The sequence below is a fragment of the Hypomesus transpacificus genome, chromosome 9, assembly GCF_021917145.1.
Source record: "Hypomesus transpacificus isolate Combined female chromosome 9, fHypTra1, whole genome shotgun sequence".
Taxonomy (NCBI): domain Eukaryota; kingdom Metazoa; phylum Chordata; class Actinopteri; order Osmeriformes; family Osmeridae; genus Hypomesus; species Hypomesus transpacificus.
Window position 1 is genome coordinate 16,221,570 of NC_061068.1, and position 19,636 is coordinate 16,241,205.

At 41.6% G+C, this 19,636-nt stretch overlaps 1 protein-coding gene across 1 annotated transcript; it reads left to right on the top strand.

The window, feature by feature from the left end:
* Positions 1–1,999: 1,999 nt before the first annotated feature.
* LOC124471301 (laminin subunit beta-3-like) lies at positions 2,000–19,578 on the top strand. The gene is made up of 23 exons (XM_047025762.1): positions 2,000–2,089; positions 2,285–2,335; positions 2,607–2,761; positions 7,643–7,757; positions 8,077–8,150; positions 8,282–8,473; positions 8,624–8,687; positions 8,777–8,964; positions 9,074–9,194; positions 9,342–9,530; positions 11,821–11,976; positions 12,144–12,337; positions 12,653–12,749; positions 12,857–13,229; positions 13,322–13,482; positions 13,698–13,909; positions 14,153–14,356; positions 14,722–14,866; positions 15,013–15,220; positions 15,434–15,575; positions 16,206–16,382; positions 16,544–16,706; positions 18,778–19,578. Exons 2-23 carry the CDS (start codon positions 2,305–2,307, stop codon positions 18,915–18,917), a joined length of 3,501 nt encoding a protein of 1,166 aa, XP_046881718.1. The 5' UTR covers positions 2,000–2,089; positions 2,285–2,304; the 3' UTR covers positions 18,918–19,578.
* The last annotated feature ends 58 nt before the right edge of the window (positions 19,579–19,636 follow it).

The following is a 19,636-nucleotide window of genomic DNA, read 5'->3' on the forward strand; positions in this document are numbered from 1 at the left end:
AGAACGTCATAAACCAGATGGTCCAGTCAGAGTCGGGCAGAGTGTTGGGGAAATCTGTTTATGTTTTGTTAGGCTTTTTCTAGATTATTTTTTTTAATATATCGGACAATGTATCGGAATATCCGATTTTTAAACCATCAAATATTTGTATCGATATCGTCCTTAAAAATCCTTCATCGGTCGGGCTCTAAAATTAATAATAAAATTAATATACATTTTTTTATATGAGTTTCAAAATTAAAGATCCGTAAAGTGGAATTGAAAATTAGTTTCAAGTTTATCACACCACAGAAGAATGTGTTGTTTACTACACATCCAAATTCAAATGAAAAAAATACACAGACAAGTATGTTAAATTAGGCTTTGAAATCGTGAGTAGCAGTCTTCTCTGCTTGAGACTGGGGGGGCGTGTAACCTGAAGGAGCTGAAGCTCCGCCCCCTCAAATGTATTGAATTTAGCAACAACAGCAACACTAGCTAAATCAATTGGAGATATTAGAGCAGCCATACCTGCATTCTCTGTTTTATGTGTTAATTACTTTGTCTTTGCATCGTACCAGCTGAGTAAAATAATGCAACCGTCTGTGATCTGATGTAGATCGGTCGCTGTGACGTAGATCGTCGGGTTTTGGCTCCGCCAATACAAAACCTGAGCTGAAAATGGAAGAGAAACTGTTCAACGGTCTAACTCAACATTTCAGTGAGACACATTTTAGCACTTTGCACATGCTTTCAGGAACTAATTTCACACGTATATAATGTACTGAGAAGCAAATCATGGAATTTGCTATACAGGATCTTTAAGATACAAGTATGGATATATACAAGTGAGTGTTATTTATATACATCAACAATACCTTAAATATTAGCAATCAGTAATTTGTGGGCCCCCTCAAGGCTATACTGCATGCTGCCCAGGCACCAAGGACCATTGGAACCCCTCTTCTCCACGGTCCATTGGTAACACCCTCTGAGCTTTACCCCGCACTCTCCCTAATGTCCCCAACACACTCTTCAAAGCTGCTTTTCTGAGCTTTATGGATACACTGTGTTCCTCCTTTCCCCTCCACACACTCACACACGCCAGATGTTCACTCGCTTAAATGAGTGTTAGCAGATAATCTGTTTATGTAAATGTATCCCAAAATATTTAGTTGGTTTTATTGGCTGTTGGGATCCAAATATATTCTGTGGTTAGTTAAAATAATAACTTGGCAGGAAAGAAGAGACGGGCATTCTGCTGTGAACTAATATGGTGTCATTTAAGAGGCACAAAATAGCTACCCTAGAATAAAACCCTCGAAAAAGTACAGTACAGCCTAGAGCAACAGTGATTGACCAACTGCCTAGTTACGTTATTGATTGGCAGTGGAAGCCTATCAGACGAGACCACACCCGTCTGATGGTGTGTGTGCGTGTGTGCTGCAGCAGATGAGTCAGAGAACACGCCCTTGTCCTTAGTCAAATGCACAATGAAGAAAAACAAAACGAGGCCTGAGGATACGTTTGATTACACACAGGTGACGATCCACGTACCACCTATGCGCCAACACAAGAGTACCCCCTCAGGGCACATGTGTTGGCCACACAAAGATTGCCACCCTGGAACATGCCTTGAGGGTACACGTTCTGGGTGTATGTGTATGTGTGAATTTATATATATAAAGTTGTGAATTTCTTCCGATTTTAAGGGATAAAGTCAGAAGCCTGGCATAACAACATGATGTGAAAAGCGTGTCATATCTCTTGACAGATTATCTCAGATACAGTTCTGTTTCATCAGAGGCTGCTACACAGTGAATGTAAAGAAAGTGTGCGTGGGGTTTTGATTGTGTATCGCTCACTGTTTATTTGGTTGTGATTATATTGAGGTTTACTTTATATCCAGAGGGATAAAGGATTAAGCCCTTGCCATGGCTTGTGATGTTGGTGTATGTGTATGTGTGTCATGTAGGGTGTGGCAGTGAAGTGGAGGTTGCCAGAGCTACCTTTTTGACACACACTGCATCATAGCAAAAAGGTGAGACAAGTGTTTAAAAGACAGACACACACATGTTGAAAGACTGAACAGGACACAGAACTACAACTGGTGAGCTTTGAGACGGATAAATACATACATTTGACATGGTTATACATTGTATCTAAAATTTGGTCTTCTCTTGTTTTGTCACTTTTCTTAAAGCTTTCGTAGCTTTTCTTGCTTTGTAGTATCTTGCCTTTCTGAAATATTCAGATTTGTCTGATTTTGCATTTGATGTTCACATATTCTGTTTTTAATCTTTAGTAAGAATATTTAAAAAGTAAATGAAGATGTGGATTGCTCTCCATTTAGCAGGTATGTTTTCAATATTTATTCAAACTTATTTGATCTGTTTACAATATATTTATCTTCCTTTCATCATGTATGCAATACTCTTGTGTTTACTTGACTCATTTATTTCTTCATCCCTCCGCTGTCCATACATATGCTATTATTTTTGTGCTTTTGTAAAGAATGTACGATGAAATACGATCTGCTGGACGCTACCTATTTTTGAATGACAGGCAAGCAAGCAAACCAACAGTGGTCATCCCATATTTTCTATTGACCCCTCCCTCCCCCATAGCCCTGGCTGCCATGGCGTATGCCCAGACAGACTGCTCCAGGGGGGCCTGCTACCCCCCTACAGGTGACCTGCTCCTGGGCCGCGGCCAGCTGCTCCACGCCTCCTCCACCTGCGGTCTGACGGGCAGTGAAGTCTTCTGCTCTCCCTTTCAACTGGTAGGTTTCTTCTCCTGCTATATGTGTGCATGCGTTTACTGGTACGTTCACACAGAAACACATTCTTGTCCAGCTTGGCGGACAGTGGATCCATTAGGCATAGGTTGGCTGCTGACTGGCTTGGTTTATTGGTTGGCTGTCTCACTGGCAGTTTGTCTGGTTTACTGGTTTCCTGGCTGCCTGTCTGGTGTGTGAAATCGTCTAGGTTAAGTGCCAAAGACACCCAGGGCTGGACACATGTTGCAACTGTAGACTTTGACCGCTGTCTGACAAATAAAATGCTGAAGAAGAGCATCCAGATCAGATTTGCTGTGTTGAGAAGAAAAATATATAAAATATACACAACCAGAACATTTGCATAATCCAACCAAATCAAACTGATCTTTGATTAAGAAATGTCACACAATAATGGTCTTTAAGGTAGTAAATATTCTCCTTTGGCGATTTTAGATACATAAACAATATAATCCATAATACTACAGAATGCTTACACTTTCCATAGTTTATGGACAGAGGTTTATGTTTAATTCCTGTCAGTGTCACTCAATTAATTTAACTTTTTACCTGAGCCACATATCTGTCAGTCTGGGAGGGGCAAGGAACTGTTACACTGTTTGAAGAGACAAAAACTGTATGAGCATGTCTGAGACTAGACAGACACACCCACATTCCCTCACACACAGGCATGCTCGAGCATACATACCCACACAATGAATCTGAACATTCCCGTAGACCATCGAAAACTTCCTGTTTACCATGTCATCATATACCAGTCTGATCTTGTCTCACTTGTTCCAAAGTAGTAGATATCTAATTCTAAATGGAGGCCAAAATGTCAATTTAACTTGTTCTTCACCCTCTCTCTATGATCAGACATTGTATACATGTTTATGAGAATTAATCATTTAGACCATAAGACCTAAGATAGAGCTACAGTGTGTGGGATTGATAACCGTGGTTCACGTTTTTTTCCTGTTAACGGTATTGGTTAAACTAAAGCGCTGAGATCATAGATCTCAGCATTTTAGTGTTTTGATAAGCCCATACACATTTAGTGATTTAGCTGAGGGTGGCAGTACACATCATGAATGATGTTTAATGTGGTCAATTTGGCCTGGCAGTGTCTAGACCAGGGGTCTCCAACCCTGTGCCTAGGGGGCTACCTGCCTGTTTTTGCTCGAACCACACTTTTTGGACCTGATTCAACAGTAGTTAGCTAACCACCCACTTAATTATGACAATCAGGTGTGCATTAGTGTTGAAGAAAAAATCTACAGGTATACTACAGACTTACCAGAAACAGGGTTGGGACCCCTGGTCTAGACTATTGGTGTGTGTGCGTGTGTGTGTGTGTGTTTGCGCAAGTGTGTGTGCTTGTGCTTATTTGAGCGTGAATCATGTCCGTAGGGTGGAGTTGTAAAGTCTGACACAGACTTTACTCAGCTCAAGTGAGACAGTGTGTGTGCGTGTGTCTATCCCCATCTTTTTGTGGTCATATCCTGGCAGTCATCAGTCACAGACCTACTGCCTTGTGGATTGATCTAGGACAAGCAAGGCTGTATGTTTGTGTGTGTGTGTGTGCATGTGTGTGTGTGTCTGAATGCATTTCCTACACTAAACCGTATATTTAGTTTGGCCTTGGCTCCTAGTTTGGAAAAGACACTTTAGTCAGTTCCATTATTTTCAAACCTCTCACTGAATAAATCCTGTATAAGACAAAGTTATTTAGTTTAAATGTGCCAAGCTTCAGCTTGAAGTGGTGGAAGTTGAGTTGGTTTCTATAATGTAAGCATGTGTACAGGTGTAGATACTCAACCTGTACATTTGAGAAAATCCACAACTAGTCCACACACTAAAATGTAAATGTGTGAGCCTTGAGAGATTGCAGAGGGAAGAAGAATAGGTAGAATAACTTGAATGGGGAACATGAGAAGGGGGGGCGGGATAAAGGGAGAGGGCTGAGATTGGACAGTAGGACATTATTGGTTTGACAAAGTAAACCAATAAGGTTGAAATAACCACACACTCAAACCTAACTTGTGCAACATTCTCCTCTAACCTTGACCTGCCCATGACTGTAGGAAAATTGTTAGGGTTAGCCTGCTGCCAACATGGCTTCCCCAAGAGGCCTCCTCTGGTCTCATGAAGGACCAATCAGAGAGTAGATAGGCAGGGCTGTTCCCGAATCCCATGAGACAGAGACGCCTTTAGCCAATGAGAAGGTTTATCAGGGCCCATCCAACTACCTTTTAGTCGGCTGTCCATTTTATTTTCTAGTTTGTCTGTGGTTCTTAAAATTGTCTTCTAAACTTTATTTAGTTTGTTTGAAATCGCCCTCAAGCCAACTGTCTCTTACCTGTAACCATCCAGATTATATTGCATTTGTAACACGTGTAATGTGTTTGTTACATATAACCATCTGGGATGTCGTCCTTTGAAACTGTTTGGAAAACGGCAGGCACTTTCAAAATAGACAGACAGACAGTATTCTGTAAAAAATTCCATTCTTCTTTGGTCACTTTTCCAGTGAGTGTAACTCCTGATGGTGACAGAGGACTAGATATTGGAAACAAAGGAGATGATGGGGTATTGTCTAAACACTATTATTATGTAACAAATGGTACTGGAAATGGACGGTAAATTGCGCTAGTGCAAAAGTCAATGGAACTAGTTCAAATGGTTGGAATAGTTAAATGATTTTGGAAATAGGCATTCCCCTTTTATCTTATCTCCACCAGTCTTATATAAAAACATAGACACATTGTACAGCTGTCAAAAATCGGTACATCTTATGTTTTGTTATTTCATCCATGCCAATGGTTTTCAACTGGTTTAACCTTAGGAGCCACATTTGTCCTTGGTCATTAAGTCAAAGCCAAATTATTTTCATTTCCAAACCATTACAATTAATTTCAGTTGAATGCGGGCAGCACCTTATGAGCCTATGCACATTTCAAAATAAAAGCGCACCATTGTATGTTCGGTAACGTTTTAAAATAAAAGCATGTGTCCGTGATCCTCTTCACACCAGCTTGCGACCCACTTTTGGGTCGGGACCCTCCAGTTGAAAAACAAGGGTCTAGTCAATCTCATATGTACTGCCACACAGCTCTTACGGCACTTCTCCCAACACTTCCTTCTAACTCTCCAATAACTTTATCAAGGGACTTCAAACCTTCTGCTGAGGCAACATGAATAATATCAAATGATTGGAGTGTTAGCTTTTTGACAATTGAAATGACCAAAGAGACTCCGAGGTCAGTGCAAGTGACACTGTGTACCTACATTGTTTCAGAAAAGATAGTGCAGCACATGATTTTATTTTTACAGAAACCCTTTTACAGTCAGTTCTTGGCCTTCTCGCCCAAAGAAGGTTTTTTTTGGCTTTGTTTAGGTTTCATCTAGGGGCCCAATCATCTTGGGAAGATTAATCAAATGTTTTACACTGTTATGTATATAATTTAACAAAGGACGTTTCTCCTTTCAATCATGCAGGCTTAGTCACATTACTTCATAAACCCAACGTATAATTTGATTAGAGTATAGACTTACACAACATTGAAGATCACATAATTCCATTTTCACTAATGCCAGCAAACATGAGTAAAATGCGATCAAGTCATTGATGTCAATGGGAAACGTTTGTAAAAGTATAGAAGACATGGAAGATGATATGGTTTTGTATGTGTGTGGATATCTGTGTGGTTTCTTGTAGACTTGAGTTGGGGTCAAAGATAAATGGAGAAATGAGTGGGGTTAGATAGTGTTGAAATAAAAGAAAGAAATTCACGATGAAAGGAAGGGAGAGGGTAGAAAATTACATGATACAGGGAGAGAGCAAAAGAGAGAGAGATAAAGAGAGTTTCTAGATGGACACTAACCTTGGCCCTCATTGAAACAACCAGTGCAGCAAGACCTTTTACCCACTGGGGAGAAGGCAGCAGCACAGTGTCCTCTGAGCAGAGGGGTCAGCAGGACTCAGACCATCCTAAACCTGCTGCTCCCCTTGGACACAAGCAGATGGAGGGGCAGAGAAAGGACGGGAAAAGGGAATGGGGGAGTGAGGAGCAAGGAAAAGGGATTGAGGGAAAAGGGAAAATCTAGAAAAGATGGAGGCAAGAAAATGCAGATGAATAGAACAGAGGTGGCAAGAAAGAAGAGAGGAGTTGGAAACAGGAAAGAAGAAGTAAGGAGTCAATATTGGAGCGATGACACTCCTCTATGTGTTTGTGTGTGTGGCACTGCCTCAATCCCTCTTCCAACACAATACAAGTGACCAATGTACAATTCCATGTATGCACATGTGGATTTTGGCTTAAGATATTGGATCACTTTCAGATAATCAAACACATAGAAACACACAATAGATAACCCAGACCTAAACATCCCAATGATTCTCTGCTGATCAGGTTTCATGTCACCAAGGTGATGGAGGTTGGCTAAATCCATATTCCACGATTGCATGACTGTGTAACACTGGGAATCCCCTCACTATGTGCTTAATGAATCACATGTCCACACACAGGTCAAGCACACAGCACTCTAACACACACACATACAACACACACAAGTGATTTTGTGTTCTTCAAAGACTTAAAAGGAAGACTTGTAAGTTCTTCAAAGACTGATATTTCACTTGACTAAGGTAATCTGCATTGTGCTTTATATTTTTCTCTCTGCGATCCCTCTCAAACAAACACAAACCCATTAACTTTTTATATATTTTTTTATCTGTCACTCAATATCTCTGCTTTATTCGTGTGTCCAGTACAGTACAAGGTTGCCATATTATCAACTCTTGTGCTAATGTCTTTCCATGAATATAACAGAATGAATAGGCTAATGACTCTAATGACGTTGTTTATTCTCTCTTTTTCTCAGTGGAAAATGAAGTGCTGTCCATGTGACTCTCGCAACTCTTTGAGTAGTCTGGCCCACACTGTGCAGAACGTTCTGTCCACTGCAGGACCCAAACGCTGGTGGCAATCTAAGAAAGGTATGGAAAAAGAGGATGAGGAATTCATTCGAGAGGGTAGGAGCAGGGCCGACCCAAGGCATAAACGAACTAAGTGGATGCTTAGGGCCCCTGTGGCTACCAGAGGGCCCCCAAGAGCAAATGAAATTACAGTTTCATGTATTATGTAAAAATATATATATATTCTTTTTTTTTTTTTGCAAAGATAAGCGATGCCGAGGAGCCCCCAAATCAATTTTGCTTAAGGCCCCATAAAGGCTTGGGCCGGCCCTGGGTAGGAGTGAATGATTAATGAATAGTTAACTGATACTAACTAATTAACTACTCAATCTTTCTGTAGATGCAAACCCAGTAACGCTTCATTTGGACCTTCAGAACCTTTTTCAGCTGGAGACCTTGGTTCTGAACTTCAAGGTAAAAGTCTAACTTCACAGAATTTATTGAATCAATTTTGCAATTTTTCTGACGTTTTTGGAAAAACCCTTGTCAACAGCAACATTAAATGGACTTTCAAAGTCTTGACCTTGTTTGGCTTGTGTTGAAAGGGTCCTCGTCCCAGCGCCCTTGTTGTGGAACGGACTTTAGATAACGGACAAACATGGCAACCGGCCCTCTACATGGCCAGCAACTGCCGTTCAGCATTTCCTGATGTCACCACTACAGCACCTCGCACATTGGACCAGACCTATTGCTACTCTATGTCTCCAGTGTCAGCAAACCCCTACCAGGACCAGATGGTGAGGTGGTCACTACCTTTAGAGATTGGAACTACAACTCCTAAAATATGTTGTGATTTTGTTATCTAAACGATTAGCTTTAACAACTTTAAAAACATGTGTTTGTAGTTTTCTTCTGTGCATTTTATTGAGTGAAAACTTTTCCTCCAGATCCAGTTCAGTCCTTTGCGTCAGTTTTCTGCTGTTAGAGTTCCCAATTGGCAGAAGATCGAAGGTTAATAAGAAACCACTCAATCTTTATTGACATTCTTGTTGTCTAATCAAATGCCTTGCCTAGAAACTGACAGTAGTCTCCATCCACAGAGGTGTCTGGATGGACAGGACTAAGGGTCAGGTTGACAGAACTGGGGCCTGTGCCCCGTCTCCAAGGCCGAGCTGCAAGTCAGTTCTACGCCCTCAGTGAGATGAAGGTTATTGGCAGCTGCATGTGCCATGGCCATGCAAACCGCTGCCTACCAGATATCTCTTCCAACCAGCCACGCAGTATGCAGGTGTGTGTGTGTTTGTCTGCGTGTGTGGTAGGAACTCACAACGTGCGTATGTCTCTCTCTTTCTATGAATTCTTGTGTCACATGTAAACTTGTGAATACATGTTTACAGGTCGGTGCTCAGTGTGAGTGCCACCACAACACAGCAGGGTTGAACTGTGAGCGCTGTGCAGACCTCTACAACGACTTGCCTTGGAGACCGGCGGAAGAAGGAAACACCCACACCTGCAAACGTACGCAACACCTAGCACAATCCCTCACTACCAAGACCTGAGACGGTTCTGGATACATTGTTATAATCAACCTGTCGTGTGAGCATAAACTTTTAAACTTTGGATTCTTCTGCCTTATACTTTACCCTTCATTACCGCCCCCTTCAGGATGCGAGTGTAACAACCATGCCCAACGCTGTCATTTTGACCGTGCTGTGTATGAGCTGAGCGGACGGAGGAGTGGTGGTGTATGTGAGGGCTGTATGCACCAAACCACTGGACCAAAGTGTGACCGCTGTGCTCCAGGATACCAACCCAACCCCAGGAGCAGCATGGACCGCCCGGATGCCTGTATACGTAAGCCACCTGAACTATGCACACACATTTCAGCTTTCTTTTTAGTTTGAAAATGGATTGAATTTGAATATTTTGAAGAAACTGACTAACGTTCTGAATGTAAACCTACAAAATGTTCACGCCGTGTCACACTGATTTTAGTTAATAGTGGACCATTTTTGTTAGCGCAATTTCCTTGATTTGTTCTCCAGACCACCCAATCTTTCTCTTCAGAAGATCTACCAGAGGATCACGTTCTCCAGTTTGCGTGTTAGTTAGTTGTTCTTCAAGACCAAGCTGTTACAATAACATTCACAGACTTTCTGCGTTTTTTGAGGCTGCACCTTAGTGATGGCGCCCTTGCACTGCTGCTTAAACAGGGGGAGTTAGACAGGGTAGTTAAAACACAGAGATTCTTGAGGGTGTCAGTTTATTGCTGAGGCAATACAGGTTCTTGATCACTAAAGAGCTATTAGGCTGCAGAGGTTTATTGTCAGGGGGGTTCTAATATTGTCTGACAACCAAAACAATTCCCCTACGGTTTAAAGAAATAAGGGGAAACTGAACAGTGTATTAATATTAAGCAAATATACTGGAATTACAGTTATTGGGTTAAATCAATGCAAGAATGGTCAAAATAAGTTAAACTAAATAGATATTTAATAACATTGCAAATGAATTGAATCAATTACAAGGCAAACTTGGTTTGAAAAAAAATGAAGGTTTTAAATCTAATCTTCATAGTGTGTGAGAGATATTGAGGCAATCTTGATTTGCTGCTGGTTAGGGCTGAATTACCCCACTAGCCCACAGGCCACTAACAGCCGGGGGTGTCACTCACAAGCCGCCACTGTACAAGAGTGGGGACTTGTACAAGAGTGACAGGTGACTGGCACGCCCTCTTGATTTGTTGCCCATGTGGCCTAAATTCATTCAGCCCACACAGGCCATTGACTTTTTGACCAAGGACAACGGATAGAGTACAGTCAGGGGCTTGTGGCTACTGAGTGTGATAGAATGGGGAAAGTGATTGTTGAAGTGGCTGGCGTTAGCAACATTTTGAATAAGGTGGATTATTTACTTTCTCATTCGTTTTCTTTGTAAGAACAGTTTGAAGTAAAGTGACTTGGGACACGCCGTCCAAACGTTCAAATTACACACTAAAGGACAAACGACAAAATCATAGCTACGTTTTGTGTAAGTTGGTTTGAAAGAAAGTACTGGCTAACAGCAAGTGTAGAGCTAAGAATTCCCTTTTCTGTTAAGTTATTGTTGTTGTAACTTGGTATCTCGAATGTAATCATGCATTTGCTGCAGTGTGAACTATTGATGAATGTATAATAGCCTACACGTTTATAGCCCACACTCACCCAATATCATCACCAGCCGTCACCGGGTGGCGGACAGGGTAATACCCAGCCTTACATTCTCCTACTCTCCTGAACCTTAGTTGAAGGTTCTCCAGTTGCAACACTTGATCCTGCTGACGAGAGTTTGGCACCGCCTTTCCATGCATCACCTCCTCCAGCTCAAGTTTACGTTAGTCCATCGTCTAAACTGCATCTCCTCTGATTTCTGGTGTCTAATAAACATAGCTTTCTTTTACCCGTCATCCCAAAAGGTTTTTCAGAAGGTAGGAAATTATCTGTCTGTGTTCACATCACTTTCATGTGCCAGGCCCAGATTACGATGTGTGTGTCTGTGTATCTGTGGCACTATTATATCCAGAACTGGGCATTGTTTGAAATCGGCAGGTGTATTGATCAAGGCCCAAGAACCTGCAATGTCGCAGTTGTTTGGATGAGCTGTTTTCTAGACATAAATATAAGCGGCAATGTAGTTGACCACTCCAATATGGTATCCCTCCGCGTGGCAGGATACGCTCCGAGACCTATTTGGGTTATTTTTGTTTGTTTGCAGACAATGTTTACCAATCACTGGTTATCATCTTAGTAAATTTAAAATGAAAGTTCCGTACGTCTGTGATGGTTTACAATTATATTTTGTGAACCATTATAGAATAATAAAAATTAGTGCATTACTTATTTTTTGTATATTATCAAAGACCCCAAAACAATCATCCATCTTCACATCATCCATTCAAATACCTGTATCTGCACTATTGACTTCCAAGAGCAAAAATTATTATATCCTTTCAACTTCCAACCAAAAGAATCTGAAAGGATTTTCCTAATGCAATCTCACCATTCAGTTTACTAAATCTCAACACTATTTAAATCTAGGTACTCAAGGTGACATTTTTGTATTAATCAAACTATGAAACCGTACATTTTTTTCTTATATGAAACAGGGTGTCATTGCAGTACAGAGGGGGCAGAGAATGGCGGTCTGTGTGATGATACCAGAGGGTCTTGTCGTTGCAAGGCCAACGTGGAGGGACCACACTGTGACCGCTGTAAGATGGGCTACTATGGCCTGACAGCATCAAACCCGCTGGGCTGCACTAGTGGGTGACCTTCAAACTTTTGCATTTCAACAAAGCCTCACAACATCATTATTTATTACTGTTGTTTAGAGAGATGTATGTAGTGTGTGGTGCTCATTTTTAGTATTTTTCTGAACACTTCTGCGTGCCTCAGCCTAACCCTCTCTCTCTCCCTTTTTCTGTCTCAGAATGCTCTTGCTCTATTGATGGCTCTCGGTCCACTGTGTGCGACCTCCTGACTGGGCAGTGTCCTTGCCGACCCAACTACCAAGGCTTGACCTGCACCCTGTGTTCCCAGGGTTACTGGAGCTCCTCCTCCTCTGGCGGCTGTGAGCCCTGTCGCTGTAGCCCCACAAACTCTCACGGCAACACTTGTAACGCAGTAAGCACTCAGTGTAACCCAACCTATCACACAAACCCAATTCAACTTGTAGGGAAATTTCACAGTTTTCAACATATTTTTCTTAGAGATGTTTATTACAATTTGTGAAACATAATGACTTTTGAGATATCAGAATGTTGTCAGCATTTAAACAATGCAGCTTGAAATAAATATGGACTCAATTAGATATATGTCAGTTGAATGTAGAAAAAGGCTATACAGCAAAAAACAATTTTCCCATCGTACAGTAGCTGATGAAATAACTCTGTGGTGCATGTTGGCCATCCATTTAATTATTTTCTCTGTTTTCTTTAGGTAACTGGTCAGTGTGAGTGCAGATCAGGGTTCAGCGGAAGAACCTGTACAGAATGCCCCGACAACTCTTACGGAGACCCTCTCATAGGCTGCAAACGTAATTGTCTCCTGTCCCGTCTAGTCATAAAAAAACCCCTGCTTTTTACCGTTTATTATTCTAATATTAATTTGTAACACTCCCCCTTTCATTCCCTCTCTCCACAGCATGTGAATGTGCTGTTGGTGCAACGGTACATGGAGGGTGTGACAAGCGTACAGGGGTCTGTCACTGTCGCCTGGGCATCACAGGTGTCCGCTGCGATGCCTGCAGCCGTGGTCACTGCAGTAGTTTCCCCACTTGTGATGTCTGCCCATCTTGCTTCTTCTCCATGGACGCCCAGCTCCAGAACCTCACCCTGGGGCTGATGAAGTTCTCCCACAACTTACCCTCTGTCACCGAAGTTACAGGCCCTTACAATGTGGGCCCACGTATTCAAACCCTGGAGACCCGGCTAATGCAGATACGTGATTCCCTGCCTCTCCCGCCTAATTCTGTTAGCCAGGTCAACCAAGCTCTTTCCCAGCTGGGCAAACTCAGGTGGGTGGACACCAGGTTGATGTTAATGTTGTTACAGTCACCTTACCTATTAACTTGACTCATTGTTTTATTTATTTGTGGTAATCCTCCAGAGACAAGATGATACAGGTGGATGGGAACCTGTTACCCCAGGATCGAGTGTCCAATCTGGGCTCGCAACTAGATGATCTCCAGGCACTCCTGAACAGTCTCGGCCTGAAGTACAACATCAAGAAAGACGCAGTCAGAAACACAGTTAGCTCCAACCACGCAGGTGAGAAGGAGAGAAATAGAAGGAGAGAGAAAGACATAAAGGAAGAGGGAAAGAAAGAGGAACAGAGAGATACTTCTTTGGAAACCTGCAGTTGTAACATGGATATTGGTTTAAACTGAAACAGAAAGTAAAACGTCGGTCTGAAGAACTTAACCATAGAACTGACTGTCAAAATCAATGTAAACCTCAGAATCTACCCTTGTCTTGTCTACCAGGTGCTATTGCTGCCATTAAAAAGGCCTATGATGAATCCATGGATGCGGGGAAAAGTATTGGCACCAGCAGTAAGACAGTCGAGCAGTCAACAGGGGTCAGAGGGGATGCTCTTGACCTTCAAAACCAGTTTCAACTGGCAAATATTAGAGACCTGGAAAAACTGAAAGACAAGTTGGCTACAAAGCCTAACCTCACTCCTGCAGCTAAACAGGTAACATTGACCAGAAAGTTAAGTCATCACTTGAAGTGAAGGCAATTACCTAATCAAAATGTATAGCATTTTTTATCCTCCACCCTCCCCTCCCCACCCCCTTTAAGTAAAGTACTTTTTAAAACCTTCTGTTTGAATCATTGTTTATACTAGGGGAAGACTATGGTGTCCACATGGTCAGTTTATTTAACCGTGGTTTGTTTGAGTAGATTTGTATTCAGATTCACCATCCTCTGTTTTTAGGTCTGTGGCGGTGACCGCTTGGCTCCCTGCACCCCTCTACAGTGCGTGGGGCAGCTGTGCCCAGCTGAAGGAGCACCCCCATGTGGCCGTGGGGAGACTTGCGTGGGAGCTCTGCCACTAGGGAACAGAGCTGTGAGTGATGCAGAGGAGGTAAAGAAGAGGTTGCAGGAACTCAGCAGGAAGATCACACAGACAGAAGCAAAGGTGAGTTAATGTCAGACACAGGCTAACATGTAGCACACATACATTAGGCAGGAGAATAGCTATACCTGTCAGCCTGTATATAGACTAGAGTTTGTGAAGTATTATGGAGATACTTTATTGGAGAATTTTTTTGAGCAATTCAGACTATGAAAAGAAAGGTAAAAATGTTTAACATAATTCTCGAGTGAGTGACAATTAAAACTATGTATATTTTAAGAGGAAAATTATCATGAATACCAGGGGTAAATTACATATACAATTTGTTTTACAGAATCCAAGCAATAATGTCAAGATTATAATGATTTTAGGTTCTCTCCTGTTGACCATGTGATAATATTTGGTTCCTCACATTTCTTGTTTCATAGATCCAAGAAACACAAGATATGGCCAATAAGGTGAGGAAGTCAACAGATGAACTGACGAATCAGATGAGGAAGGCTCGGGACGACCTGGAAGGAGATCTCAGGGAAACAAGTGACTTTGTGAAAGAGCTGAAGGACTTCCTGTCAGGTGACTCATCGAAGCACCATTGAACATCCTTAAAAGATAGATGGATAGAAGGACACAAATGGATCATTATAGTTGATTAACAAAACACAGAATTTCTTTTACTTCCTTTTACATTTCTTCTCCTCGCTTCCCCTTCTGTTCCACAGACCCGACCTCCAACCTGACCCATATTCAGGAGGTGAGTGAGTGGATCTTGAACGCCAAGCTGCCCTTCAGCCTTGCCGATCTGAAGAAAAAGCTTCAGAAGTTGAAGGACCTGGCTGCAGGGCTACCAGACAGCACTTCCTTACTGGACCAGACCATGCCACAGCTAGACACAGCCAGACGGTTGCTAAAGGAGGCCAAGGATTCCAGGTGGGCTGCTATAACTACTGTATATGAAACTATGGTAAAAAATGAGAGAAATGACAACTCACGATTACGTTTATTTTCTTTTGAGGATGAAAAAATCTTAAAATACTAACTTGAAGGGATACTGACTCGGCTAAAAGTAAACTTCAGTTGGATGACTTCTCCCTTTTCACTAAGTAACACATTTGCATGGTGTCTTACGTTGCTAAAAATCAGGGATGCATCATTGGGGGTGAAGGATGAGGCTGACAGGTTGTTGGACGGCTTCCGTTCAGTGGAAGGCTCTCTCTCTGGCCTGGAGGACAAACTTCAAGGCAGCAGGGACCTTTTAGAAAACCTACAGAAGAACCTTGTTGAGGTAAGAAAGAGAGGGAGAGAAAGAGGTAGATGAAGGAGAGGTAGGTACGGCTGCTGGGTGGATGCGTGGTTGTGGGCAATAGTGTACAGGTCGTTTTTGCAGACACTAGGTTCATTGGCAGCCCCAACGCAAACATTACATCATTGTCAATATCTATGCGCTGTTACATAATTGTAATAATAATAAATAATAATTATTAATAATAATCAATTTTTTTCACTTCTCCTTGGTAAGTTTAAATTAATATTCCAATAAAGTGGAGTGGCAAAGCACCCCAGTTTGTTGAATTTGAGCCCAACGACCCAAGTTATTTGTCAATGGCATTTAAAAATAGGCAGAACAGAACGAATGTTGGGAAACCTTTGGGGAAAAAGACAGCAGTAAAAGTTAGAAAATAGATTTGCATAGAATGTGTAACTATTTTGTGTAAAACATATTGTGTATATATATATTTATTATACAATATATTATGTATATATATATTATACAAAACCCCAATAAGGTTTGTTTGTTATGTTCAAATATTCAATATAATGGATTAAAATAATAGTTCTTCATTTACATACTTTTCCCTCTTTACTCTCTACAACATCTCCCTCCTTCCATTCTTTCAATCCCGTTCCTCCCCAGGCTCAGGCTCAAATGGACCCAGCGGTTAAGGCCCTGGGAGAGGTGACTGCCCTGAACAATGGCATGAAGCCTCAACTAGAGGGGCTCAAGGCACTGCTGAACTCTGGAGGCCAATTGGCCCAGAATGCAACAGGAGAGGCTGGGAAAGCCAAGAGAGAAGCAGATGCTGCAGCTGAGGTAATTGTGTTTTACATGTAAATATCCACAGCAACAAGAAGACCTACAGGAAAGTGTCTGTGTACAGCATGTTTGTCTGTGTGATCGATGAATTTATAAATGCTTTGCTGAGATTGTTTTTTTAAGGAATGATCTGCTCACATCTACCTGTGTGTGTGTAGGATCTGGTGACCCTGGAGAAGCAACTCAATAAGTTGCAGGCTGCAGCAAAGGCCAACGGGGATGGTGATGCGGTGGGGTCAGCAGGCAATCGTCTCCAGATGTTGCAGAAAGAGGGTGGGTCCTTGGCCCAGGACACAGGAGACATGATGAAGGCTCTTGCAGGTAAGGATGAACTCCAGGAAGACATAGCAGACACACCAAGTCTCCCGGAAGTTCCGGAAGTCTCCCGCATTTAAATAGCGGCTCCTGGACACCCGCAAATGCTATACAATCTCCCGGAATTCGGGGATTTTGTATTTAAAGCGAAGAGCGAGACTGTGCAATGGTCGAAACAAGTGCATATCGCGCGTCCTGATTGCATCCCGGGGAGGGGGGGGGGGGTTAATTTCTGCAGGTTGGGATGTCTGCATCGATCGGCTAGGCTACTGACCATTTACAATAAGTTCTTACGTCAATTATTAATTGGCAGCATTTATGCCGTTTAGAACATACTTTATGACTGTGAAAGGTGTCTTTATTAAGTAGCCTAACTTTATTTCTTTAGGGCAAATAGGACGAAAATATGTGCAATATTACATTAGCCCAGACCCAAGCCCCCACCTCTCGCCTCTCGGCTTGAGGCAACAGCCCCGGTGGATGTAGGTGGTATTGCATTTCTGATTTTCTACCCGACTCGTCCGGTCGTTTTTATTCTATTAACTCCAGTCAACATATCTAAAACTATCTCCCCCAATAATTTTTGTTCGATTCTCGAACCTGGCTCATACTACTAGCTTTTTCATAGAATAATTTTTCCTGATTTTTGCTAAGTTTGAAACCAATCCGAAATGGGTAAACTAGCAGCCCATTTATTTGCTTACGTCAAGAAAAGTTGCCTGGAAACGTGTTCACGGATACGAACAGGGGACGCGCATAAAAGGGAACATCAGCAAATCGCTGATTTACCTGAGCTGAATGAGAACAAGGAGAAAGGGCTTGATAATCTACAGTTGCCTGCCTTTATTGTAGCACGTTTTACAAATGGTTGCACACATACATGACGTTTGCTTTTAGAGTTTATGTCCGTTATTTTAAAGCAGATTTAACCATTTCGTAATTAACAAATTATTATGCTCATGGCATGACAAACGTAATTATAGCATCATATAATTAGTTGTAATTTCGTGGCATGTTATGGCGTCATTATTGATTGTTGACATGTTATTCTGGAGCAAAGACGAATATGAATAATATGTCTGATAGCCACAATATGGTTGTTATATTGTTAACTTTGTCAACACTACAACGATGGCATTAACAATAAGCTAGTAATAGTAAACAACACTCATCATCATTATAATAGTAACATAGGTAGGCTATACAGGCTTAATTTAGCTTGCTTTGCAAAGCTAGAACAACGACAGAGCCAGATATATAGGTTTACAGTTTATTTATCCAACACAATACAGCAGTCAAACTATAAACACGAAGCAAAAAGAACAACGTATAGGCCCTGCACGTATAATACTACAGTACTAATGGTATTGATCTTCGTAACGTTTACTTGCATCTGCTTCTTGATCGGGCTTGTACCACATTCTGACAGTTTTCTTCCATGCCTTAGCTCCAGCTCACAAGCTCGCGAGTGGTTGTCGCAAAGTATGACTTGTACAGCTAGTTGCAAGCATGCACGAGTTTCGGAACTAGGAATAAGCTTCTGCGCAAGACCGGACGAGTCGGTCTGGAAAGATGGCGCGGTCCATTTAGCGCTCTCGCTTGCCTCACTGCGCCACTGAGCACTTTTCATAGAAATGAATGGGGACGCCATCTTGGAAGACAGAAGTACCTGTCTGTAGTTATATTAACTCTATGATTAGACCAGACCAGGGGTCTCATTTATAAAGCTTGCGTACCACAAAACCGGGCTGAAAATGTGTGTACGCCACTTTCCACGCAAAGGTTGTGATTTATAAAAAACTAACTTGACGGTAGAATGTGCGGTCCTCCACGCTAACTCTGACCCCCGTAGGCCTACGCACATTTTCGAAACAGTTGGAATTGGCGACGCAGATTACCATACTGTGGTCAGACAGCTGCAAAAAGTAAATGTGTCAGAACTAAGGTTCTGATCTAACAGATCAGAACCTTAGTTACAAATAACAAGACAAAATACTAACCACTTGTCAAATTTTGTCTTTTTCAAGTTTGCTTTAGAATTATCAACCAACTAATTATGTTAAACCCCTATTTTCAGGCAAAGCCGACTCCTTGCGTGATCTGCAGAAGCTGGTCCTCCAGAAGTCAGAGAGGCTGAGTGGCCTGGATGCAAAGCTGCAGGAAATCTTGGCTTACCTCCGTGAGAAGGTTACCTACCTGTCATCTTGCCAGGCATGAGGGGTCAAAAGACACATCTCAAACACCTACAACATACTTTCACTGGTTGGCACTGCACTTCACATAGTTATCACCAGTGGAAGTTGTATTACACTGTCAGCCATAACAAATTCTCAGTATTCAATAGAAACTTTTTTTTTTTTTACCGTAAGAAGGTGGTAATGTAATACTTGCAGCCAATATTGGGCCAAATGTGTTCATCTAAATTATTTACATATTTAATTATATGATTTGCAACCTAATGCTTTTAATGTGCATTCCACTTACATGTACAGAATTACTGTTCAGCAGTGTTACAATATAATGTTCCTGATCCTAGAGATCATAGTAAAATATGCTCAATTATACTTTTTACATTTTTTTATTAAAATAAATAGTTTATAATGTTTTGGATGTTACCAACAAAACCTGTCACGAGGTCATGGAACCTTCTGGAAAACTTGAAGTTATCCATTTATATGTATTTAATCTTAAGCATACTAATTGTCAGCAATGTAGTGTTAGAACACATTATGGCGTGACATTCCTAGTAACATTTTAAGTTTAAAGTAATCAACTGCTGGGTAAAGATTTGCTATTCAGAGAGATGTTGCATATTTTTTGTGTGTACTCACAGTAAGCATAAAACTTTGTCAAATACCCGCAAGTCTTTTTCTCAATAAACAGATTATTCACTACTTTTCACAGCCTTTTAGCCTTGTTTGTTGTTCACCAGTCAC